The sequence below is a fragment of the Leptonychotes weddellii genome, chromosome 1 (genome assembly GCF_054177405.1).
Source record: "Leptonychotes weddellii isolate Sample4059 chromosome 1, ASM5417740v2, whole genome shotgun sequence".
Classification (NCBI taxonomy): Eukaryota; Metazoa; Chordata; class Mammalia; order Carnivora; family Phocidae; genus Leptonychotes; species Leptonychotes weddellii.
This window is the reverse complement of record NC_138369.1, coordinates 20,937,799-20,963,399: the sequence shown is the minus strand read 5'-3', so window position 1 is coordinate 20,963,399 and position 25,601 is coordinate 20,937,799. Positions and strand designations below refer to the sequence as shown.

The 25,601-nt window shown below is 41.9% G+C and overlaps 1 protein-coding gene across 6 annotated transcripts in view; it reads left to right on the top strand.

Annotated features, from left to right (window-relative positions):
- ARHGEF3 (Rho guanine nucleotide exchange factor 3) overlaps positions 1 to 25,601 on the top strand; it is a 279,815-nt gene that overhangs the window by 241,878 nt on the left and 12,336 nt on the right. For all 6 annotated transcript variants that reach the window (XR_014145183.1, XM_081819282.1, XM_081819289.1 and 3 more), the window contains 5 exons: positions 12,600 to 12,770; positions 15,458 to 15,520; positions 17,823 to 17,919; positions 18,096 to 18,172; positions 23,227 to 23,484. Coding sequence is in view for 5 of the 6 variants with exons in the window: in XM_081819282.1 (XP_081675408.1) it covers positions 12,600 to 12,770; positions 15,458 to 15,520; positions 17,823 to 17,919; positions 18,096 to 18,172; positions 23,227 to 23,484 (666 nt within the window). In the remaining variant the exon portion in view is untranslated. The remainder of the gene's footprint in view (positions 1 to 12,599; positions 12,771 to 15,457; positions 15,521 to 17,822; positions 17,920 to 18,095; positions 18,173 to 23,226; positions 23,485 to 25,601) is intronic.

Here is a 25,601-nt window from a genome sequence, read left to right as displayed (position 1 = left end):
TGTTGCTTACATCTTGGACAGAGTTGCCTTCTGGTGATTCATGGCCACATTTGGCCCTCAAATTGTGTTTTGTTTGGCTGTGAGGGGTTTTGAGCTAACATATAAAAATCCAAACAATCCATATAAGAATTTGGAATTCCAGGGGCACCTGGGTGGCTCGATCAGTTGAGCATCTGACTCTTAATTTCAGGTCAGGTCATGATCTCAGGGTCGTGGGATCGAGCCCCGCTTCAGGCTCTGTGTTGGACTTGGAGCTTGCTTGGGATTCTCTCTCTCTTCTGCTCCCTCTGCCTCTCCCCCTGCTTGTACACACTCTCTAAATTAATTAATTAATTGAATCTTTTTTTTTTAAGATTTTATTTATTTATTTGACAGAGAGAGACACAGCGAGAGAGGGAACACAAGCAGGGGGAGTGGGAGAGGGAGAAGCAGGCTTCCCGCCGAGGAGGGAGCCCGATGCGGGGCTCGATCCCAGGACCCTGGGATCATGACCTGAGCCGAAGGCAGACGCTTAACAGCTGAACCACCCAGGCACCCCTAATTAATTAAATCTTTTAAAAAAGAATTTAAGTTCTGGCTTCTTTTAAAGAATTGAAAAGCATGGCAGTGCTGAGCCCATGTTGCCACATGGTAATAATGAGCTGGATCTGGGTAGCCAGCCAATTGTCACCTACAAATGTCCCCACCTCTCCCAATTGTCCTTCCAATACCTGACTCCTTGACTCACTGTCATCACTTTACCTGGCCTGTAGACTCCATGTTTATGCTCCTAGTTCTGGGGACAGCTTGCTGTATGCCTCCCACCACAGCCCAGACCTGACTGTGTGTTGCTGTAAGATCATCTATTGTCGTACCCTCAAAACCTTTCCTTTGGCTTCCCAGGCGGCCTTTATTCCTCCTCTCCCGTCTCTGCCTTACAGATACTACACTAGGAAGCCTGCAGGAAATATCTGGTCACCTTGAAAATTGGCACTGACCTAGAGAACTGGGACAGAAAGAAATCAAGCCATGTCTGAAATCCAACAGACTGAGGCCAAACAAGGATGAGAAAGCCAGACCTAAGGGAGGGATCTGACATGTGGAAATTGGTTTCTAAAACCTCAAAGATTTTTTTTTTGGCAAAATAATTTTTTAATTTACTTTTTTCAAATATAATGATAAATAGCTAACTCCAGGCTCCATTTATAGGACAGAAACAAGCCAGCAGAAGCAGAATGGTAATTCATAACGGTTGTGCACGTGGACACAGAGAGAACGTGAGCAGTGTGCTTATGTTGTGAGTGTGTCCTTGGGGGGGTCAGTGAGTGGAACTATGCCCCTGTGTGCAGTTAGACAGCCGTGTTTGCAGGATGATCTGCAAAGCAGAGAGAATGCTCTCTTGCCCCCCAAATATCTCCCTGTTGGTCACCTTGGTGCATGCAATGCATGTTTTGCAGAATTATTTCCAGCCTGCATCTCAGTAACTGCCCCATGACTTTATTGCTTCCCTCTCCAGCTAGAATGGGATAGGGTACTAATGTGATCTGAGGAGCAGGGAGGAGGAGGGGAAGCAGGAGGCCCCAAAGGGATACTTCGTGGGCTGTCTTCACATCCTCTTCCATTTTGTGCTCAGTGGTCTTGGTGCCTGTTCCAAAAGGGGAGGAACAAAAAACAAGGAGAGTTGGGTAGAGGCTGCCCCAAACCTCTCAGCATTCATTCTTCACTCATAGGTGTTTATTATATATGCCTCTTCTACTTCCAAAAACAACTCGAGCTGCAATTGAGCAGCTTGGTTCTCTGTCACAGTATCCCTTGTCCCTGGTGCTGGCCTCACAGAGACATATATATCCCTTTCAGTGTCCAGTTATGTCTGAGGTTGGGTTCCTTTTATTATAGAAGAGATGACTTAGGCCCAAACACAATACTTTAATCAATAATGGAGCACTTAGCAGTCCTTCCTGTGGCTCCTCAGGAGACCCCAGCTTAGCTCAGAAGGATATCAGGACAGCTCGTGGCTAGCAACTTTTCCAAAAACGTTAAAACCCCAGCCACAAATGGGAGTGGTCCTTTGCAGCAATGGTTCAAGCAGACATTGCAGAACTTGTTCTCTCTTGCCTCTCCTGTACCCATATAGACTGGGGGCTTAGGCCCCAGCACAAAGACAGCATTTGTGGAAGTTGGAGAGGGACAGCCTCTGCCTGGCCTTCTGTCTCTGTCTGACTGGGAAGTGAGTGCTGCTGATAGCCTGGAGCACAGATGTCTGCATCCTTGTGGGCCTAAAAATCTCCTCAGTGGCCTACCGGAGAGGAAAACGTGGTCCGGCTCTGAAAGGGGCCTGCGTGCACCCCTCCTGTGCAGTGAGGACAGTGAGCTCGCCGTGGGCAAGTCGCTGAGTCCTGCCTCTCCCCACCCCCTGGCCCTGCACAGCTGGTGGACGCATTTGAGCTGGGGCCAGTGCTGGGGCCCATGTGTGCTACGGAATGCTCTGTTCACAGCACTGTGGTTGAGGCCTGCATTCTCTCCGAACATGAGCTTCATTTCTTTTCCATTATAAAAGTATAGGTTCAGTATGGAAAAATACAAAAAAGGAGAAAGAGAAAAGATTCCACTGCAAAACAACCCCTGTTAGTATTTTAATAATTTCCTTCCAGTGTTATTCTAGGTATATCTACATAACTTACATACTCTGAGCCTCATTTGGGGTTACTCACAGTGTACCCAGCCTTATCTTTGTCTGATCTGTTCACTCTTGGATTGAAATCTCCCACGGGGACCTGCATGGTCAGTTTCCCTTGGCATTTCTATTGGTCTTGGCCTTACGTATTTCCAAGCTATGCTGTTAGGCATGTAAAGGTTCCTCTCATCATTGTTACAGCCTCTTGGGGGAAATTGTACCTCTCATTAAGGTTCAGTAATCCTCTTCATTTCTTTTAATGTTTTTTGTCTTGAGTTATGTCTCTCTTTTTTTTGCATTTTGCATTTTGCCTGGTTTCTCCCATCCCTTTTATTTGCATCCTTTCTTTGTCCTTTGGCTGGATCAGAATTTTCTTATGGCTTAAGGGAAGTATTATATCACTTTTCCAAGTTATTCTTGGAAAATATGATCTTAATGGACCAAGTATATATTATTCCAATGTGTTGATGTAACTTACTTTACATAACCAGTCTCCTATTAATGGGTATTTAGGTTGTGAATATTTTTTATATTATCAAATAACTCTGTATTGAATGTCTTTTGAAGCCATTCGTCCTATTTTTTTTAAAGTACCTTCCAGGGGCGCCTGGGTGGCTCAGTCATTAAGCGTCTACCTTCGGCTCAGGTCATGGTCCCAGGGTCCTGGGATCAAGCCCCACATCATGCTCCCTGCTCGGCGGGAAGCTTTCTTCTCCCTCTCCCACTCCCCCTGCTTGTGTTCCCTCTCTTGCTGTGTCTCTCTCTGTCAAATAAATAAAATCTTTAAAAGAAAAACTAAAAAAATAAAAATAAAAGTGTCTTCCAATTGTGCTTTCTTTTCTGATTATAGAACATCTTTTTAGAATTGAAAAATAGAAACACAGAAAAGGGAGTAAAAGTCACTTGTAACCCCACCTCCCCATCATTAAATATCTTATATAACATTTTGGTGTATACTCAGACAATCTTCTCTTTTACAATATACCTGCATGTGTGTTTTTTTAAACAAAATCCTAATCATATGTATATGTATATATACTATTATTTATATATGTACTGTCTTTTAACATGTTTTTGTCTTAACAGTATAAAATAACCTTACAGTATGAGAATACACTTTCATGTCATTAAGTATTTTTCACAAACCCAATTCTTGATGAATTCATATAGTATTTCATCAAAAGGATATACCAGGTATTGATTATTCACTCTTCTTTTGTTGAACATTTAAGTTCTTTACTACATTTTTCTACCATTATAGATGATACTGCTTTAAACATCCTGATTGCAAACCTTATTTGTGGGTGTATTCCTTCCTTTCCTTCGATGATATTCCCAGAAGTGGAATTTTGGTCAAATTATGTAAACTCAAGGCATCTGATGTCTCTAGAGTCAAGCCTCTCTTTCTGGTATGTACCTGTCTTGGACAGAATTGCTCCTCTGTGTTCTCACATCCTAATTCTAGACTTGTAGTCACATTTTCCCCTCTCTTTTCCCACCGTTTTTTGCCTGCTGGGACATCTTCACAGGATAGCCCTTCCCGGGGCCCCCTTGACTTTCCACACAGAACAAGGTTGTATCTTACTTTTCTTGGTATGCCTAGCACTACATGTGACTTAAGATATGCTCAGAAATTGACAGTTACTGTTATTATTGCGTTTATTACTAGAAAAGTTGGCCATTGCTCTTCCTAGGGGCTCTCCAGGAGCTGGCAGTGGGTGCCCACCTAGTAATATTACATAATAACTGGGCTACTTCACAACAGAGTATCAGCCCTCTCCCACTTGTATCCCCTTGGGGAGGATTGTTGTGGCTTAGGAAGGGTTTCTGGTACCACAGTCTCTCATTCCTCCATTCCTGGGCCCTTAGATCTGCAAAGTATTTCATTTCACTGAGATGCAGCAGAAAATGGGATATAATAGTGTTCTCCATTTATTATTCATTTTATTTACTGTGTTATTTGTTCTGCTCTAGACTTGTTGGGGGAGGTAATCAGTATGCAAAAGGAGACAGTGTGCCCTAAGTCACACAGGGCTGGAGCTGGCATCCTGCAGGGTTTTCACAGCGGCTCTCCTGGAGCCAGCTTCTGCAAAAAAGTCAGCTGGTCGTAATAAAGCCTGTAGTTTGCCGGGATCTAAAAATGATGACCAGACTTTTGGTCTGGAGCATCACACCTCACTGTTGTTCCTTACTCTTTGTTTGTCTGTGTGGCAGGGAGAGTCAACATTTCCATTTCAGCTCGTGGAATATTGTATCTGAACATTATTGTGCAAAAGCCGTTTTATGGTGCCTAATGAAGAGGTTGAGCTGCTGTCCCAAGCCTCTGGAAGGCTTCCTAAATTTTGGGTAGAACTAAGAAAATTGTACGCTATTTTCCCCACACCAGAACCAAATATTTTCTTCTGCTTTTCATTCATTCTACTCAGAATCTCTCTCAGCTACAGAAAGACTTCCTGCCCTGGGTCTATGGGGTTTGATTTTTTTCTTTTATTGTGAATTGACTGGGTGCCTTTTTAATATGCATTAATCTGAATCAAATCCAAATATGATTTTATGTTTATAGCACCACTTCAAACTCCATATTCATGGTCTTGCACATTTGTCTACTGATTTCATTTTCTGTTAGTTAATATCTCTTATGGAAAAATCTGGAAAATAAATGTAGAGACATATGGAGATGAAAATTAAAACGTCCATAGTCCACCATCTAGGGGTAACATCTATTAACACGTTGTATTTTAAGTAAGGATCTTCCTTTTCTTATTTAACTCTACATGTGAGACTTTCCCATTATCATTAAGCTTTTTTTATAATAATGTTTTTAACAAACATATAATATTCCATTTTATGATTACACTGTAATTTATTCAACTATTCCCTATTGGTCACTTTAGGCTGTTTCTAGATCTTTTGCTTTATAAGCAGCACTGTGCTGCTGAAGGTTTTCTCCTATCGGTTATCCTAATGGAGGTCCCCAAGGAACCATTTGGTCCAAGTAATTCAAAGATATGTCTGCTGTTTGCTAATGAATGAAAACATATGTAAACCAGCACTAATGGTAACAATGCAGCCAATGGTATGATAACACTGATAGGACATCCATCGCCTGTTGCCCACGTACCAGGCACTTGGCTAAGCCCTTGACATATTTTATCTTTTATATTTTATGTAATCCTCACTACAACTTTGTGAGGTACTCATTACTATGCCCTTTTACAGATAAGTAAACTGAGAGGGTGCCTGGATGGCTCATTCGGTTAAGTGTCTGACTCTTGGTTTGGGCTCGGGTCATGATCTTGGGGTCCTGAGATCAAGCCCTGTGTCAGGCTTGCACTGGGCAAATAGTAAATAAATAAATAAATAAATAAATAAATAAATAAATAAATAAAATCTCTAAAAAAAAAAAACCACACACAGATAAGGAAACTAACATCCAGAGAGATTAACTTCCCCAAGGTCCCTGAGCTACTGAGATGACTTCAAACCATGTCTGTTTTACTCCAAAGCCTGTGTTCTTAACCCAAATCCATGTTTTATAGTCAGAAGACTAGACTCTGTTCCTATTCCCACACTTACCTTGGGCCAGTCACTAAATCTCTTGGTGCTCAGATTTCTCATCTATTAAAAAGGGCAAAAATGCAAGAACCTGTCAAGTTGCCTCTCCCAAGACTAGAATGAGGGTCAAAAGTAATGGAAGCTACAAAACTGAGAAGTGTTATTTCTCAATTTAAGTTAATTGCTCTAATCAAGCCTTCCGTAAGAGACTCCTCCAAGATGTTCTTCAAGACCATTTTCTAATCCCAGCCATAACTACTGTACATTTTGGTTTAATCCATTATAGTAGCAACATAGAAACCCATTTTCCTCTGACAGTCCCACCCTAACTTCCAGTCCATTTAATAATAAACGATGTTACAAAATAGCAATGGTAACTGCAGAGAATTTCCCTACCTTGAACTCTCTTTATTGGAGCCTGTTATCTTTAGCTGTAGAGACCTTCTGTTTTTGGAAAAGGGTGAGGGAGCACCCCGCTGAACAGGCGGCATTAACAAATTAAATCTGTTCCATCATGCCTCACCTGCTGGGTTTACATTTCCTCTGACATGTGTAAAGGGTCCCTCTTTTCCCACCTGGCAGACAGTCCCCTTTGCACCTGCAGCATCTTTTCCACATACCCAGCTCAGGCATATACACGAGCACCCATTTCCTAAATCTGCGTCATCTGTGCCTGTTCTAGCTATTGTTATTTTAGCTGCCAGTAATTATGAGCTTTAGGTTTTTGACTCATTTGCTGAGCTGGATTCCCTCATGGAAGCTCTTGCTTGTCCTGGAACATTTTTCATTCCCCACACCCAGAGGGATCTATGTGCATGTTTCTGTTTTTATGCCACCCTCGCAAGGCTGGGTCTTTCCTAGTCAGCATGGACTGGTGTTTCTCACCCCAGGGGACATTCAGCAATGGAGGTGTTTTTGTTGTCACAATGGGGATGCGGGCACTACTGGCATCTAAGGGTTAGTGATAAGGATGCTGCTAAACATCCTACAAGATACAGACAGCCCCTCACAACAAAGAATTTTCTGGTTCAAAATGTTACTGGTGGCAAGGTTTAGAATCTCTGTCATGGACTGAGAAGTAGCCTGAAAGTCACTTGTTTGGGCACATGCTTCCTACCACACTCTGAATCTAACAGTAGGGGAAGCAGGATAGGATATTGGTTAAATCTGTCACCAGGGGCCTGGGTTTGGGGGTGTTGGGAACTGAAATAGACCAGACCTATGTCATCATTCTGAGTTCACCATTGACCTGGGTTTAAATTCTGGAGCACCATTCATTAGCTGTATGACCTTCAGCGAAGTGTTACCCTTTCTGAGCCTCCGGTTTCCTCATCTGTAAAATAGGGCTAGCAATCCTTACTTCTTGGTTATACAAGGTTCTAAAGCTCCTCTCACCATGCCCAGCACAAACAAGGCATGCTATTCATTCATTAAGCAAAATTGTTGAGCTCCTACTATGTGCCAGTTGCTAATAAGTCCATCAGTGAACAGAACAGATAGATATCCTTGCCTTCCAGGAGCTTACCCTCTACTGGGAGGAAACAAACATGTCAGAAACCAGTAAATGACATCACATAGCACATGGTGAAAATAGAGGAAAATAAAGAAGGAGAAGAGGGATGGGCACTGGAAGGGACATAGCTGTTCTCCTCCCTCAACAGGCATCCTCTTCTTTGGGGTTTTTCTCCTAGCAGTAGTTACATGTTCCTTCCCCAGCTCCAATCCTCTCATCTAATTGCGCCCAGTTGTACTGAGGACTGGGAGAGGTGTAGGTCATGTTGTATGGTCTTAAATACTTGTCCATGGCTTGGGTCTGGTTGGCTATCAGCTGTCCCCAGGGCTGACCAGTGCCGACCACACACCTGACCAGCATTCTTTATTGTATTTTGGGGACTTTTCAGCATCCTTCCCCTTTCTAAGTGGAGTTAAAAATAAAACGTTTCTTTTAATCCAGCCCAAGCAAAAGGGTTAATCTGATTGGTCAAAGAGCCACTCAGTCATTATTCCTAAAAAATAAGTAAACGCATTCCCTCTCTATAGCTAGATTTAAACTCTTAGAAGGCCCGTATCACTGAAACCTCCCCCCAGTGCATGATTTGCATATAAGTAGCAGGCATATGGCCCTCTTGATAGAAAGAGATCAGGTTTGGGAGCAAAACAGATCCGGTTTTGAATCCTGCCTGAGCAAGTGCCTTAGCCTCCCCGAGCCTCAGTTTCTTCATCAGTAAAGTGGGAATAAACCCCCACCGTGTGGGTGGTTGTGAGGATCAGAGAATTCATCAGAAGTGCTAAGTGTGGGCAGGCACATAAAGGCCCCTCTTTGATGTATGTGAACTTTGCCCGGTCCCTTCCCCCTTTGCTCCCAAGCCCACCACTCACTAAGGAAACACAAAACGAAGAATTCTTAATAATAGAGCTCACCTAGTATAGCTCACCTCTCTCTTCCCCGCCCACCCCCACCCCCCCCTCAAACTACAACAGAAAAATATCTCCAGCTCTCTGGGAAATTTTTCAAGAAATACATAAAAATATGCTCAGTCATATTTTTCAAAAACATGAAACTGGAGTTAAGGTATACAGCTGACCCTTGAACAATGCAAGGGTTAGGGACACCGACACCCCCCACACTCTGCAGAGAGATGAAAATCCATATATAACTTTTGACTCCCCCAAAACTTAACTACTTAATAGCCTGCTGCTGACCAGAAGCCTTACCAATAACATAAACAGCCAATTAACACATCTTTTGTAGAAGTATTATATACAGTATTCTTACAATAATGTAAGCTGGTAAAAAGAAAATGTTATTAAAATCATAAGGAAGATGGGTTGCCTGGGTGGCTCAGTTGGTTAAGTGTCTGCCTTTGGCTCAGGTTATGATCTCAGGGTCCTGGGATCGAGTCCCACATCGGGCTCCCTGCTCCGCGGGAAGCCTCCTTCTCCCTCTGCCTGCTGCTCCCCGTGCTTGTGCTCTCTCTCTCTGACAAAGAAATAAATAAAATCTTTAAAAAATACATTTAAAATAAATAAATAAAACCATAAGGAAGAGAAAATACATTTACAGTACTGTACCATATTTATTGAAAAAAAAATCTGCATGTAAGTGGACCCTCAAAATTCAAACCTGTGTTGTTTAAGGATCAGCTGTAGTTGTTTTCCCTATTAGATTAATAATAATATCTTGTTGATAGAGTGTGGGAAAAGGTAATTCACATACCTTTCTGGGGACAATGAAGTTGAAACAGTGTCTGGAGGTCAATTTGGCAAATTTGGAAATGCATGTCAAATGCTAAAATGTAGATATTTCTTAGACCAAGGAATTCTACTTAAGGAATCTGCCTTATAAAAATAGCACAAATACATAAAGGATGTTCACTAAAGCACTTTTTGTAATAGCCAGACACTGGAAACGATTTTCATGTCCATCAGTGGGAGGTTGATTAAATCCATGTGGTCCATCTGGACCATGGGATACTAACTCTGCACTCATTAAAGAGAAAGAGTGATTTTGGGGTGATGGAAATGTTTTGGAACTACACAGAGGTGGTGTTTGCACAACATTGTGAATGTACTGAAGGCCACTGAATTGTTCACAAAAATGGTTAATTTAGGTTATGTGAAATTTACCCCCATAAATTATTTTTTTAGAATGAGTCTTATATGCAAATACGAAGAGACATATTGTTGAGTCAGAAGAGAAAACATTCTGTTTTCTGTGATCATTGGCAAATGCATTTAAAAGGTCTGGAAAGATCTAGAACAGACTTAATAGCAGTTACTTCTGGAAAGTAGACTTGGGGAAATGAGGGGATTTGTACTTAGTTTTATATACTTTTGTAATGTATGAAAATTTAAAGTTAGCATAAGTTACTTGAGAACTGGTGGTGAGGAGAGGGGAATTTTAAGTTGGTCAGGGGTTGAGTTGAAACTGTTACAAGGTGGGCGGTTGATTCTCTCGAGTGAAAGTGGAAAATGTCTTTCATTTTGAATCTTATTTTTGTGTTTTCCTCTCTTTCTACTCTTTAATTCCCACCCCGGCTGTAATCAGAACCGAAAACTGAGATCAGTGAGTAACCTGATGACTCACTTTGCTTGTTTTGACCTTTCCGTGCCTGTGGCTAATTGATTCTGAGTGCGGAGGATCTGCAAGCATTAGTCTGGTCACTGTTTATAAGGGCCTGTTTTCAAGAGATCACAAGGATTTGCGATATACCATTAATGAACCATGTATTTGGTGCAAGTTCTTTCTTGACCAGCATCGGGGGCTGGTCCAGTGATCATGAGCTCACTAATGAGCCCAGGGGCTCTTGGAAGGCTGTGCCAGCCCGAGGAACTCATGTTGCTACTTGTAAGCAGCTAACTTCCTGCTTCAAGAAGGTTGTGATAATACCTTGAAGCCCCTTGGAAGTTTCTTTTTACATTTATCATTTATTCATTTTTTCTTGAATTATAAAAAATTTATAAACAGGATAAAAAATCACCTATCATGTCATCGGGCAAAAACAATAGAATTTTCTGGTGTTCCTTTTATATCTTTGTTCTTGTGCTTTTTTTCATAACTAGAAACAGTATTCATATACAGATTTTAGTTCTGATTTTAACTTACATAGAAGGGATTTTTAGCTGTTAAAATGGTCTCAGAATTGTCTAATTGGCTAGATAGTATACCATCAAGCAGTTGAATTATAACTTATTTAACAATGCCCTTATGTTGAATAGCTCCCTTAAAATTCTTTTCTTTCTTAAATTTTATTGTTGAATCTCAAAATATTTGGAAGCTGCCTTAGACTGTCTCAGTGAGGCAACCTCATATGTCACATGCAAAATCAGTTCTTGCCCTCAGGAAGTTTATAGATCAGGGCAGGTGACCAGTAAGTGTAATAAAATGTGATCATTGCTATATCAGAGCTATGTCCAAATTGCTCTGGGAAAGTGGTCAAGGTTTCTTAGAGGAGGAGTTTGAGGTATATCCTGAGGACACTTAGGAGTTAGCCAGCTAGTAAATGAAAGAAAAGCATCCCAGGAAAAGAAAGATTGCTTGAAGGAAGTACAAAGGGATGGCAAAGCATAATGCATTTAGGAAATGGCAGATTGCCTAGTAGGGCTGGAGAATAGAGGGCTCACGGGTGAGTGGCAGGAAGTGATTCTAGTTATATAGACTGTTGTCAGATTACAAGAGGCCTTCTATGCCAGACTGAGGGGTTGGAACTTCTGAAGGCCATGCACATGTGGCCATAGCCATGTCTTACTAAATAAGAATGTGGTTTTGAGCACAGCAACACCTCAATGCTTTGGCAAAGTTCCCAATAAGGGTGTTGAAATCTTCTAGGATGAAGGCTTAAAGATGATTCACTTAGCTTTCTTCTTGATCATTTGTACTTGTCGTGAGAAGGCACTGTGATAGCATGTTTCAGCCCCAAGAGTGGACTTCAGGTAGTCAGAGCACCCCAAAGTCTACCAGAGCCTCTAGAAAAATAAGAAAATACCTCAAAGACAGGCATCATTTGCTGCCAAGATGGCATTTAATATACATATTAGTTGGTAGTTTTCAAATTGACAGAATCCCAACCGAAGTTAATATAAACAGAAGGGGGAATGTATTAACCCCTTAATCGAAGAGTGGCTCTTCCTGGCTTCATGTACAGTGGGATCCAAGGGTTTAAACAGTGTGGGTAAAGCTTGCTCCCTCCCTCCATCAGTCCCTCTCCCTCTGTCCTTCATTCTGTGTGTCCCTTTATTCTCCTTGAAAGCAGATAGACTTATCTGCATGACTAGAGAGAGCTGCTGCAAGAAATTCCTGCTTATTTTGTCTCTTGGGTTCACAATACTAAAGGAATAAAGACCCTCCCACTCTTTCTCCCATGAACCACTTAGCACATTTCGGAGAAGCAGGTACCCGTCCCTGAACCAGGGTGGAGGACTACTCTGACTGGTCAGGTCTGGGGCATCCCACCCAAACTGTGCGCCAAGTAGGATACCCAAGGATAGCGGCCTTCTGTTCCTTGATGGAGGAGGAGAATGGGAGTACTAGCCAGATGTAAAGGACATCCACTGCTGTTAATCCTTGTTCTTCTGAAGAAGGGGGGTGTCCGCTGGAAAAAAATGTGGAGCCTGTGGCTTCTCTGAGAGCTGCTTTTGTGTATGTTTCTGTGCCGTGTCCGGGTCTTACAGAACGGATACTCCCAGTACATGTGTGAACGCAGCCCCTTTGCCCAATTTCCCTTAGCACGTAGGCTCAAGAAAACACCCCACTTCCCAAAAGGCCTTGTGGCATTGTCCTCTCTTTTTTGTGAATATCTGATTTATATTCTGTCAGTGACAGGAAGCTGCTCTAACAATCCACCCAAGTCCTGCCATGGCCCTGTGATGGTTTGTTTTTCTCATTGTTTAGCGTTCCATCAGCTTCCGCAGCGAGAGCCGTCCTGACATCCTCGCCCCCCGACCCTGGTCCAGAAATGCTGCCCCCTCAAGCACGAAGCGGAGAGACAGCAAGCTGTGGAGTGAGACCTTCGATGTGTGCGTCAATCAGATGCTTCCGTCCAAGGAAATCAAACGTCAGGAGGTAGGCTCAGGACCCAGGAGTTGGCCCTGTGTCTGGAACGAAGTGCGCTATAGGCAAGAGCCAAACTGCGTCTACACCACAGGCTCCCAATCAGTTCTTCATTGCATTTGTAGGAGGACAAATGGGTGTCACGCCTTGTAAGGAACTGAGAACCCAGCATCCAGCTGGGTGGGCGGCCCCTGTTTTAAAAAGAAACTGATGTGAAAATCTGAATTTACAAAGAAAATGAATCAGGAAGTGTCTATTTAGGATCCCAGAGCTCTCAAAAATAATCACTTGAGTTATATTTTGATAGAAACTTCTAGAATATTTTAAAATGTTCAGTTTATGAAACTTTGATTCTGTTTTGTGGAGAACTTATCTAGGGAATGCAGTTCATTTCATGACCTGTAAGTTTTCTCTATCAATAGCTCTAAAGGACTATGGTCATCTTACCCTTTATAGAAAGCTTGTCAAGTGCCAGGCTGTGCCCAAAGCACATCCAGTGCATCATCTAGTGAAACCCTTGGAACCCTCCATTTTTGTGGAAAACCCGACATTGGCAAAAGGCATACTTGAAAGCTTTCTAGGTTTGGGCTCAGCAATTCCTTTCTAGGAATCTGTCTGCCTTCTTATACACAGATGAAAAGATATATATGTAAGGTTATTCATATGTTTATAATAGTGCTGAAAAGAACCTGAACATCTGTTGTCAGGGACTGGCTAACTAATGAATATCTACAAGATATACATGGACTCCAATGTAGCTGTAACAAGAAGTGCTGGTATGCATGTATGGCTAAGTGGATAAGGCAAGGCACAAAATAGGATATATTATGTCCTTTTACCATCTATGTGAAAGAACAAGGAAAAATGAATATATTTGTGTAGGTGCACATTTTTGCTTTGTAGAATTATAAAATATTTCTGGAAGGATTCCCAGGGAACTGGTAACATTGTTGCCTTCTGGGTGGGAACTGGGTGGCTGGATAGACGTAAGAAGGAAAGTTTTCACCATATACCCCTTTGTGCACTATAAATTTTGAACTGTGTTAATGTATTACCTATTTAAAAGAAATAAGAAAGCATTTTAAAATAATACATGCACTGAAAAAAATCTGTGAAGAAATATGAAGAAACCCTAACAATAGTTAACAAGATGGTATTATAGGTACATTAGAATTTTCCACTTTCCACTTTTTTATGTTTTCCCAAGTGTTAACAGTATGCCTATATAACTTGTATGATCTGATAGTGGGAAGGAAAGAAGGATTGATTCTGCAGATTGGGAGATTATTAAGGTACAGTGAATACAAGTTCGCCCAGAGCTGCGATTTGAACCCAGGTCCTGTCCTACTCCAGAGCCCATGGTCTTCATGGTGACACTGTGCTGTCCCACAACATACATCTGACGGTGGTGTTTCCCAGTATGGGGTTCTGTGGTTTTCCTCTCCTGGGAACCACATTTGGTCAGTGGGACCACATTTGGTAGTCAGACCATCACACCTATGTAAGTAAGCTCTAGTAAAACAGATGTACAAGGAAATCTGAGGAAGGTCTAAGTAAAGTCTAGTTAATTGTATTGTGACAACCCATTTCCTGGTTTTGATGATGCTCTGTAGTTACGGAAGACATCACCATTGGGGGAAGCTGAGTAGTGGAGGCACAGGACCTCACTGTACTATGTTTACAACTTCTCCTGTGAGTCTGGTTCAACAAAACAGAATACCAGGAGGGCATGATGTGGCTTTACTGGGCCTTGGGAGGGGTCACCATGCATGGCCTCCAGCACAGTATTCTGCCTTCTCCTGCTTTATCTGAGAGCAAACTCCTTGTCTTATACTCCATCCACCCTAGAGATGGAGGGTGCTCTCCAGGCTTGCTCACTTCTTCCCTTTAGTCTGAAAGAAATGTAGGAGTCCCCAAGCTATCACTCCTGTTAAAGGACTAAACATAGAGTCCTTTAACAATGTTTGCCAACAGTTTAGACTCCAAGATGAGTGAAAGAGTATTCTGCACATCATAGCTCTGAAATTATGATGGCTTAATAGAGCCAAATTAGAAATGGTCCATTTACACACTCTTGCTCACAGCTGGCTCCTATAATTTTATTTATTGTACCGTGTAGGGCTGAGAAGTAATTTAGAATGAATTAACTTCACCAGACATTTAGAGTGATAAAATATTGGATTCTTCCTACAATTCCAGCCTCAAGACAAATGGCTGATAAGAATAAAGCTTTCTGCTGAGATTCACCTTCTGTTGAGTAGAACAAAGACAAATTGTGATGGTCCAGTTCATAATACTGCCATGCCCCTCACTGAGAACAGACCTGTTTATGATGGTTGCTGCACACATGAGAGACGCAGAATCCAACTGTCACTATTTTACCTAAGATAGTTCCCTCTTGTCTGGCTGCACCCAAGTTCTGTAACGTGAAAGATGACTTACTGGGTTGGAAACATATGTGGAACCCCTTTCTTCCACAAATGGGTGAGTACATTATATAGAAGTTTTGCAAAACTCTTCCTTTATAGGTTTTAGCTACTTAGATGCATTTGCTGCAGGTTAATTTAACTTTTTAAGGAATCCTTTAAAAATGTTTAAGAAATGGGTAGATCTGGGGCTTTGAGCAACAGAACCAGCACTGTTTGAATTTGGTCTCATAAATGGAGTGTTCAGTGAATGTGTTTTGTCTTTGCTTGCAGGCAATCTTTGAGCTTTCCCAAGGAGAAGAAGACTTGATAGAGGACTTGAAATTGGCAAAAAAGGTAAATTTGAATCCAGTAGTCATTTGGGTCACCTCCTTTTTTTTTTTTTTTTTCTCTTATGAGTAATTTCACAATTCTAAGATCGTGCTTTAGGAGCACTCTTTTTTTTTTTTTTTAAGATTTTATTTATTTATTTATAGGACAGAGAGAGACACAGTGAGAGAGGGAACACAAGCAGGGGAAGTGGGAGAGGGAGAAGCAGGCTTCCCGCCGAGCAGGGAGCCTGATGTGGGGCTCGATCCCAGGACCCTGGGATCATGACCTGAGCCGAAGGCAGACGCTTAACGCCTGAGCCACCCAGGCACCCCAGGAGCACTCTTTTTATGACTAAGACAGATCATCAACAATTGAGAAGAATCTGCACAAACCAAGTAGTGGGGAAAATGGCTCAAAACAAGAAGGTTCTCTGCATCTGGTGCCTGTAGGGTTTCTCCTGTGCATGTCTCTAATGCACCTCAAAGAATATTTGAGTTTAATCAGGAAGTGTTCGTAGAGGCCTGACTTTCCATATATTTCATTGTCTCTCATGGCGGAGCCTCCTTACCCTTGGGAGCAAGCATGCGGATGTCTGAAACTGGAACGATGTCTTAGAAATAAAGCCACTTGAATCTCCTAAGTAGAGAAAGTGGTTAAGTGAGGCAGTTGGATACTATCATGTGAATTAGGGTCTTTTATATAGAAACTTGTGTTTTAATCACATTGTGTGTGGGAAGGGAGAGGAAACCCAAGCCTTGTAGCCTGTATTGTCTGGAAAACAACCTTTCCTCAAAACCTTTCCATTCCAGTGACGCCCCCCACCCCCCGAAGGCTGAAATCCAGACTCCTTCATCTGATATTCCCAGCCCCCTTTAAAGAATCACAGGGTTGGAAAGATGCCTCCCTTCTTTTAAGTGTCCTTAGTCCAGATTCCTGCTAATATGAAGTCCCGTCTGTAGCATTCCCAGGAGATGGCCATCCACACTTTGCTTGGACACAGCCAAGAAACTGAGTTTTTAGGCAGGGCTGGAGGAGGAGGAAGACGGAGGTGACAAAGAAGGCATTTAACTCTGTTTCAAGATTTCCCGAAGCTAAGCACCTTAAGGATGTTTTACTGCCGTCCTTTTGCTTATGGTGGTTCTACCTTCTTGGAAACCCTTCCTTTCCTTTCAACCATCCATATCCAGCCATCCTCCAGGAACTAGCTCAAATCTCAATTCATTCCTCACCAGTATTTACTGCCTCCTTCTCCATGCCAGGCAGCTCTTAAATCTCCTTTGACTACTCCAGCTTTAATTCTCTCACCCTCTAAGCAGTTATAGTTTGATCAGCTTTTGCTGCTATGGGACATCTCTCCTGTTTTTAGTCTTGAGCTTTTAAAAACATATGTCTAATTATCCACGTGTTTTTCTTACCTCCCAATTAGCTTTATAAATCTTCTTGGAAGCAGGGACTGTGCCATCTGAGTTTTTGCACTCTGTTACAGTGACCTGGGTATGATTGTACGTTCTTGTTTAATTATCATTAATAAGAGATGATAAGATTGACAGAGATTTTGGTCTTTTGGCTTCAGAGCAGTCATAAAGGATGCCATCACTTTTCTTTTCTTTTCTGTTTTTAAATTTTATTTTATTTTATTATGTTATGTTAGTCACCATACATCATTAGTTTTTGATGTAGTGATCCATGATTCATTGTTTTCGTATAACACCCAGTGCTCCATTCAATACGTGTCCTCTTCAATACCCATCACCAGGCTAACCCATCCCCCCACCCCCCTCCCCTCTAAAACCCTCAGTTTGTTTCTCGGAGTCTATAGTCTCTCATGGTTTGTCTCCCCCTCCGATTTCCCCCCCTTCATTTTTCCCTTCCTTCTCTTAATGGCCTCTTCTTTCTTTCTTTGCTTAGTTTAAATAGGGACTAATTGAAAAAGAACCTGCTAGTAACTAATTCTGTATAAATTAGCAGCTTTTCAAGCTGCAAGGTCTTCAATAACGTTAAATTTTAAAACATTATACAAATCAGATCGGCTCTGTACTTAGGATTTGTGCCCTTGCCCAGATGTATGATATACTAGAATAAAAAAGCTTTTTTAAAATCTGCTTTGGTTTATCAATAACCACAGATGGCTCAAGGCAATGCTGGATTCTCATCTGCTCTGGCCACACCCATCTGGTGTCTCCGCAGCATTTTGGAAGAAGTTGTTGGGGAGGGCCAAATATTTTGTTATTATGTGGGGTCTCACAGACACCGACGCCGTTTACATTAACCACTTGCTTCCTCTGATTTTAAATGTTTGCTTCTATCTCTTGCCCTTCTTGTGCAGGCCTATCATGACCCCATGCTGAAACTCTCCATAATGACAGAACAAGAGTTGAATCAAATTTTTGGAACACTGGACTCTCTCATTCCTCTACACGAAGGTATAATTTTGCTCCCAGAATGAGTCATGACTTGTAGCCTTAATTGAGTCATCCCACAAGTCATGATTATGTAATAATGTGATTAACCCAGAATCTACTTCCAGTCTTGTTCATATTTGAATGCCTAACAAAATAAGCATTCTGTTTTGTTTTGTTGTTGTTGTTTTTTTAACCAGAGCTCCTTAGTCAACTTCGAGATGCTCGGAAGCCTGATGGATCCACCGAACATGTCGGTCACATCCTCGTGGGCTGGGTAAGAAAAGTTCTCTAGTCTTGATTGAGCATAAATTTCAATAACAGAGATAGAGTTTCATTTTAGCTAGACTTTTTGTATTGGCACATATTAGTTTTACATCATAAATGGCAAATTCCTAGCAAAATTTATCATATTTAGGCTTTATCTCTTCAACCCATGGAAACAGTTTTTTTTTCTTAATACAAATTTGCAGCATTTAAAGATAACATGGCCTTTTTGCAATAAAATAAGTAAAGGCCCACATGAAATGGTTACTAGTTTTACATCAAATAAGGTAAAACTAGTTAATATTCAATTGAGGCCAATTACTACTAATATAATTATTATCATTTCTATTCCAGTAAATATTCACAGACATATTCTTATCCATCACCAAAAAAAAGGTGCTTTTATTCAGCCTCCAAAAAAAACCTCTCATGGTCAAATGTAGTTTCATACACAAGGTAATACTAAATGTTGTTAATGTTTAGCATATATCTGATTTTGAGTAACTTCATAGGAAGGCTTGGTGTCATGTTGACCTTCATCCCAAATAACCCATCCCCTTTCCTAATTAAACAAAGAAATCAGCTGTGACCTTAGATTAGGGGTTCTAAATTTATGGTCTTAGGGCTGAATTTGGGTTTTGTTGGGTGCATAATGTGGTCGTTCATTTGCTTAATGTACCTTAGACCAGGCATGCACTTTCTATTTTGCCACAGTCCCCACCATTCCCTATTACCATACCTCTGTTTCCTTTGAGTCCTTGAGTGTACCATCCCAGCTCCAGGTGGTTTTCATTTGTCATGAAGCAGGTAATAAAAGCAGATTACTTTGATGACTTCTTCCAGGCAAGATTAGATCTCTCATCTCTCTGATCCACACAGTCTTCCAGAAAAATAGGCAGGAATTGCCACAGCAGCCAGCATTAGAGTCATCCCACTGTTTGGGGAATGTTGTGAAGGTTATAAATCCTACTGTCACCATGTGAGTTCTCTTGATCCAGTTACACTTGTAGTTATATTTTAACCTTCCTAGGCCTTCCGGTTCCTGTGTTTTGATGTTGATCCCTTATCCTAACTTCTGCTTCTCAATTACTGCCTTGATCAAGAAAGTTTGAGGGTTTCATGACTTAGATAGCTTTAGTTCAGAAGTCACTGTTAGCATGGAGGCCAAAATACCCCAAGGGCATCTGAAAGGCAAGCAATGTTCTAAGGTGAATAATTTAGAAAATGTGCCTTAATATTTCAGGAGAGCTCATTCATCTTATATTTTTGACTTACTGTAAGACGTGGTAGGTGCTTTAACTTCTTTAGCCTTCAAAGAAATTTCTCTAAAGAGAGCCAGCCAGCTGAAGACAGAGAAGGTGTAATGAGAAGAGAGATTCTGCCTCAATATTTCTTAAACTTCCTGAGTCTGTGGGCTGCTCTGATGGGCATGGGGGGGCCAGTGAGGCCACACTCCAGAATTAGCACGATGCTGCTGTCTTTGACGAGATGGCGATATACAACAACATGGTTTCCATAGGCATCATATACAGACTGTCAGTTCACACCAGAAGCAGAAGTGGTTTTGCCTTGCTATTAATTTGCCTTGTTATTAATTTTTTTTCTGAAATAAGTGTTTGCCACTCTTACTAGGAAATTGGTTTGATCTGGGGTGGCTTTTGCAGGCCTTTTCTGTACCTACTCAAAGGAAATGTGACCACTTCCACTGCTCTCTGAACCCTTCAGACATCAAATGGGGACTTACAGCTTGAAGAGCAGCCTAAAATTAAACAACTGGCCCATTGTGACCAGACCTCATGAGAAACGGCCCTTATTTATCAGGCCCGACGAGCTGTTAAATGTTTTCCCACTTTTAACTGCAGATGTGTCCCTGCGAGTGGGAACTGTAAACCAAGGGGTACATCTGTTTGAGTTCTGGTCTTTTTAATGGAACAAAATAAACATCTGAGGGGACTTTGAATGAGAAAAGTCAGAGCCCATTCGACCCATGAAAAATTGATTTATTCGCCACCCCCACCCCCAACTTCCCCCCTCCCCCGGGGAAAAAAGGTGGGAAAAAAAAAAACAAAAACCCTTTTAAACAAGTGAGCCTCCCAAATGGGACAGGCCTGGCCAGTCCTTTTGACCTTAGAATGAATCAATTACTTGTACTTTGAAGGCCTGAAGCAGAGTGGTGGTTTCCTCAGGGAGCCACCCTGGCCACTGAGGATCCATCTCCCGCACCAGTGTAGGCCTGATCCCATACACTTCCCCTCTTGGACAGAAACAGCTTCCCAAGCGACTTATCTTCATGCTAACGTTTTTTCAGTAATAAATTTGTATAATTTAATTTATATAATTTAATAAACTTGAATAATTTACAAGCTCTCCAAGGCAGCAAGTTCTCATGTTAATTTGGGTTCTGATTAAATTTTAATTCTATAGAGAGAGGCAAGGTACATGGAAGCAAAAAAAAATGGGTTTGTTCTGCCGCTTTTCACAAGGTTAGGGAGATAGAAAGAATTTCTAAAGAAAGTGAAAGAGTTTCCTTTATAAATTCTTGATGGTCTATTTAAAGAGCTGTCGAGGAGTTCAGAGCTTTGGGGAGAAGGGTGGGGGAAGAACATGCTGCAGACTGGTTTTGTCTCTAGCTGAACAAGTAGTTTTGCTTCTCTAAACCACAATTTCTTCAATAAAAATATCCTAGGGATAAATAACAACAAAAAATAATTTTTTACTAATTATACTTTTGCTTTAATAGCTGGTACTTACAGATTCTTACCCAGAAGCCAAGCTCTTTTTTTGTCTGCCTTATCTCATTAAAAGATAGGAGGACAATAGTATATGCATTCTATAAGTGGGGAAACTGAGGCTCAGAAGGGTCACCTGACTAGTAACTATCCAGGTTAGGCTTTGAGCATGATTATCCCTGGTTCCAGAGTCTGTCCGCTTAACCACTGTATTATCACCTCTCACATTTTATGTAAGTGAATGTGTATGTATTTGGGAACCAGGATGTGTACATTCTTCCTTCCCTATCAGATCACTCATGGCCCTTTCTAGTCTGTGGGGTTGAACCAGATCGCCTTTCAGGTCATGCCCAGGAAATGAGCACCCTGTCAGGTGTGAACAGGACCAGAGCTGGTTCGGGTTGCCATGGCAGTGGGGGCGGCAGGATCAGAGAGTAATGGCCCATTGGACAGTGAGCAGCAGTGTGGTCAGAGTTCCTCACTGGTTTACATCTGATAGTTACTGCTGATTTGTTTCTCCATAATGAAAACATTGGGCATTTCCAGGTCTTTTTAAAAGGCGAGGAAGTGGAAATGGAATTAAGAGGGCCTGAAGCTCTTTTTAATTAACTCTGAAAATCTAAATTACAAGCCACAATACCACCTCTGGGGTGTGTGTGTGTGTGTGTGTGTGTGTGTGTGTGTGTGTGTGTGTAAGTGTATAAGTAGCAATTATCATTACTTTCAAATATAAGGTTGAGGAAAGAATTTCTGCAGCTCTTTTTAACACAAATAAAGGTTTGTGTTTTTTTATGACACATAAGGAAGGTAGACCTTTCCAAAGAATGTTAAACTCGACAGTGAACTTAAACATTACTTCCTTGGTATCTTTTTTTGGTTTCAGTCACTGAGAAAATAATTTCAATAAGAGGTATAAAAGAAGCACCAGAATATTTACACTTTGACCCATTGTTCAGATGCTGCCACAGTTTATTTCTAAGCCATGTTCCCAGGCCATCAAATATTACCTAATCTGGAAATCATTAAACACTCATTTATTTGTTCATTCAGAATATAAACTTTGAATGTCTGTGGATGGTAAGCCCAATGCAAAGTTTGAGGATGCAGAAATTAAAGACCCTCTTGCCACTCTCTTGCTCTGAATCCCTCCACAGGGCAGGAGTTGTGGTAAATGTGGCTCCTTAGTGCAAGGGAGAGAAGCAAACACAGCAGGGCCATTGGCTGCTTTTTATCGCCTCTGGTACCTTTCTGGAAGCTGACAGCCCATGCATTAGGATGCTGAGCCTTGGGTGCCACTAATAGGAAGGAGTGGAAAAGGGAGATGAACAGCCTTCTTACTGGGTCTCTGACTCTGTGTTTGCACAGTGTGACTGCAGGGAAATTAGTATTTTGCTGGAAGGAAGATAGTGAAGTTGAAGTGTTCCAAAGTCTTTAGGCTTAAATGTTCTTTGCATGGTGTTGTGATGTTAACCATGAGGTATAGACAAGAATCTAATCTAAAAGATTTTTCTAAATGCTTCCTGCATCTAATTTTTTTTATTATACTTTTGCTTTAACTTCGTGGAGTTCTTTATAATTGGCCCACCTTGGAACCAGGTAACCTTCAGCTAACAGAGTTGCTTGCACCAGGCCTTGCAAAGAGCTGGGTCATGAAGTCTGACTCCTTGCTTTCTTGTTATGCCACTAAGTCCTCCAGATGAGTTTCTTATGAATAATTTTTTTTTAAAGATTTTATTTATTTATTTGAGAGAGAGAATGAGAGAGAGCACAAGAGGGAAGAGGGCAGAGGGAGAAGCAGACCCCCTGCCGAGCAGGGAGCCCGATGCGGGACTCGATCCCGGGACTCCAGGATCATGACCTGAGCCGAAGGCAGTCGCTTAACCAACTGAGCCACCCAGGCGCCCTCTTATGAATAATTTTAAAAGAAATCCCATTTGTTTGTTTTTAAAGATAGGAAGCTTTCCCCTCACCAGACACTTTTGGAAGTTCAGGAAAATTTTGAGCTGTATGCGTATGCAGTTTTTCTGGTTCTTTTGTTTCTAGCTTAGATTGGCAGGAACCCAAACAAATTATGTTGGGGTCTTAACAATCAAGAAACTAAACGTGCAACTAAGAAAATAACTTCGTGCAAGCAAGCCAAACCCTAAAAACTGTTCATTGCCTGCAATTTTGAAGATTGCACTAGTCTGTCTCCTCTAGTCATGCACATAAAGGAATGTTGGCCAGGCCTGGAGACCGGTTAGGTTTTGTTCAGTCTGCAAAAGTGATACTCGCTGGTAGCTTCAGAGCACAGTTAGCTCCACACTCCAACCTTGTTTTGATGTTCCTTTCCTAGCTGCCTTGTCTCAGCTCCTATGACAGCTACTGCAGCAATCAAGTCGCCGCCAAAGCTCTGCTGGACCACAAAAAACAAGACCACCGAGTCCAGGATTTCCTACAGCGATGTTTAGAATCACCCTTTAGCCGCAAGCTAGATCTCTGGAATTTTCTTGATATTCCAAGGAGCCGTCTAGTGAAATACCCTCTGCTTCTTCGAGAAATCTTGAGGCACACACCAAATGATAATCCAGATCAGCAACACCTGGAAGAAGCTGTAAGTTCATCTGCTTCTTTCTGTCTTTACCTTGTTTTCTCCGTTGTGTCTAGATTGGGTGCGTGGGTGAATCATGGGTGTCTGGGTACACGGGACCCAGGGGTCTTGGCTTCTAGGCTTGGTGCTGCCATCAGTCATGTTTTGATTTTGAAAGTGACTTCTCTCTCTGCCTCACTCTCCCAACCTATAAAATGCAGTGTTTATATGAAATACACCCAAAGGTCGCTTTGATTTCTAAAAGTTCTTGATTTTGTATAGGTGACTCTGTAATCTGTAATTACAATTCATAATAAACTATAATCTGTTACAACAGTTGCGAGGGTTAAGATCTCTGGAGATTTTAAATTGAATATCTTTGTTTAGTTAGCAAATCGGAGTTGCCTCTTACCTTAGCCCCTGAGCCCATTTTTGAAGTCGACACCCATTTCAGATCCAGCTCTCTTTGGCCTCTGGCTGCAGTGAGGGACCGACCTAGTCAAACCTCCTGCTCACCAGAAAATGTTCATTAAGTATGGAGAGAGAGAGAGATTCTTCCCTAGCAGCAGTAGAAGACCAGGAAAATGGATCCATCTCATGAGAATATTGTGAAAAGTGAGTGTTCTGTCTAGAGAGCTTGGTTCTGATTGGGGTGCTCTGCGGGACAGGGCAGAGGCGATAGCAGGCCAGGAGGAGCCAGTGGCCTGAGCAAAGCTTTAGAGGAATGACAGGACAAAGAAATGCCTGGGGACTACCGTGGATCAGTCTGCCCACAGTTGAGGATACTCTGAGGAAGCTGCAGGAGAGAAGGCAGAAGATGGGAGTTCAGATCTGGTTCTAGAGGATTTTAAATAGATGTTTTTCCTTTGTTTGTTTGTTGTTTTCTAATTAGCTGGGATTCAGGGTTCAAATCCCAGCTCCATTGCTGACAAGCTGTGGAAGCTTGGACATGTTAGTCTCCTTGTCTGTAGGATAGGGGACAGCGGAGGAAGGAGGTAGGGACAGGGAGGCAAGCTGAGAGGCTGCTGCAGTGGTCCAGGCATGCAGTCATGGAAACCTGCTGAGGGAGGAGCCATGGGGATGGAGGCTTAGAGACCAATTCAAAGGGCTCGTTCCCTGACTGCATCTGGAACAGAAAGAGGATATGCATAAGTGACTTGAAAATCAGAAGCCATGAAACCTATGAGCAAACCGTCTATCTCCTCCCAGAGAGGCGTTTAATAATAATTAGTAGTAATCACAACAATAATAATTCTAGCAATACCTGCTGACATTTCTTGAGTACCTAGTAAATCAGCTTTATGTAATCACTTTATAAGTTATATATCTCATTTAATCCTTATAATAATCTATGAGATAGCTGTCCTTGTTAGGGTTGGATAGCTGTCCATATTCCAGAAGAGGCTTGGAGGGCTTAAATAACTTGCCTGGGTCCGGAGCCAGCACGTGATGAGGTTGATGTCAAATCTCTCAGTGCAGACTGCAAATAACAGTATTTGTTATTTGCCTGTTCCACTATTTTATGATCCTGTACCGTGGAGCTGAAAGCCTGGATGCTTCCCTGAGCCCCCATTGCCTGTAGAATTACAGAAAGCTGTCCGGCCCCCAGGCTTTGTGGAGAGGCCTCATGGCTGCAGAGCTGGGCCAGGTGCCTCCTTGTAGGGATAGAGAAGATAGAGGAAAGATGCTCTTGACTGATTGCAAACACACACAGACCAGGTCCCCAGTCCAGCGTGGATAAAGGACACAGGCACGGGGGAGGAGGCCCATCCCACCTCATCATGTCTGTTTTTCACTACTGGGAAGCATGCAGTAGAGTTGCCCCCTGTCCATATTTCATCCCAGCAAGTGTGTGGTCTGCAGGAATGAATACAACAGGGAGCTCGAGCTAGTCTAAATAATTACTTTTTTGAAGCACGTGAGCCTGCTCTGAGTTTTACTGTTAAGATTTCTTCTTTTTAATATGCGGCATGGTCAACTAATCTTCGACAAAGAAGGAAAGAATGTGCAATGGAACAAAGACAGTCTCTTCAACAAATGGTGTTGGGAAAATTGGATAGCCACATGCAGAAGAATGAAACTGGACCATTTCCTTACACCACACACAAAAATAGACTCCAAATGGTTGAAAGACCTCAATG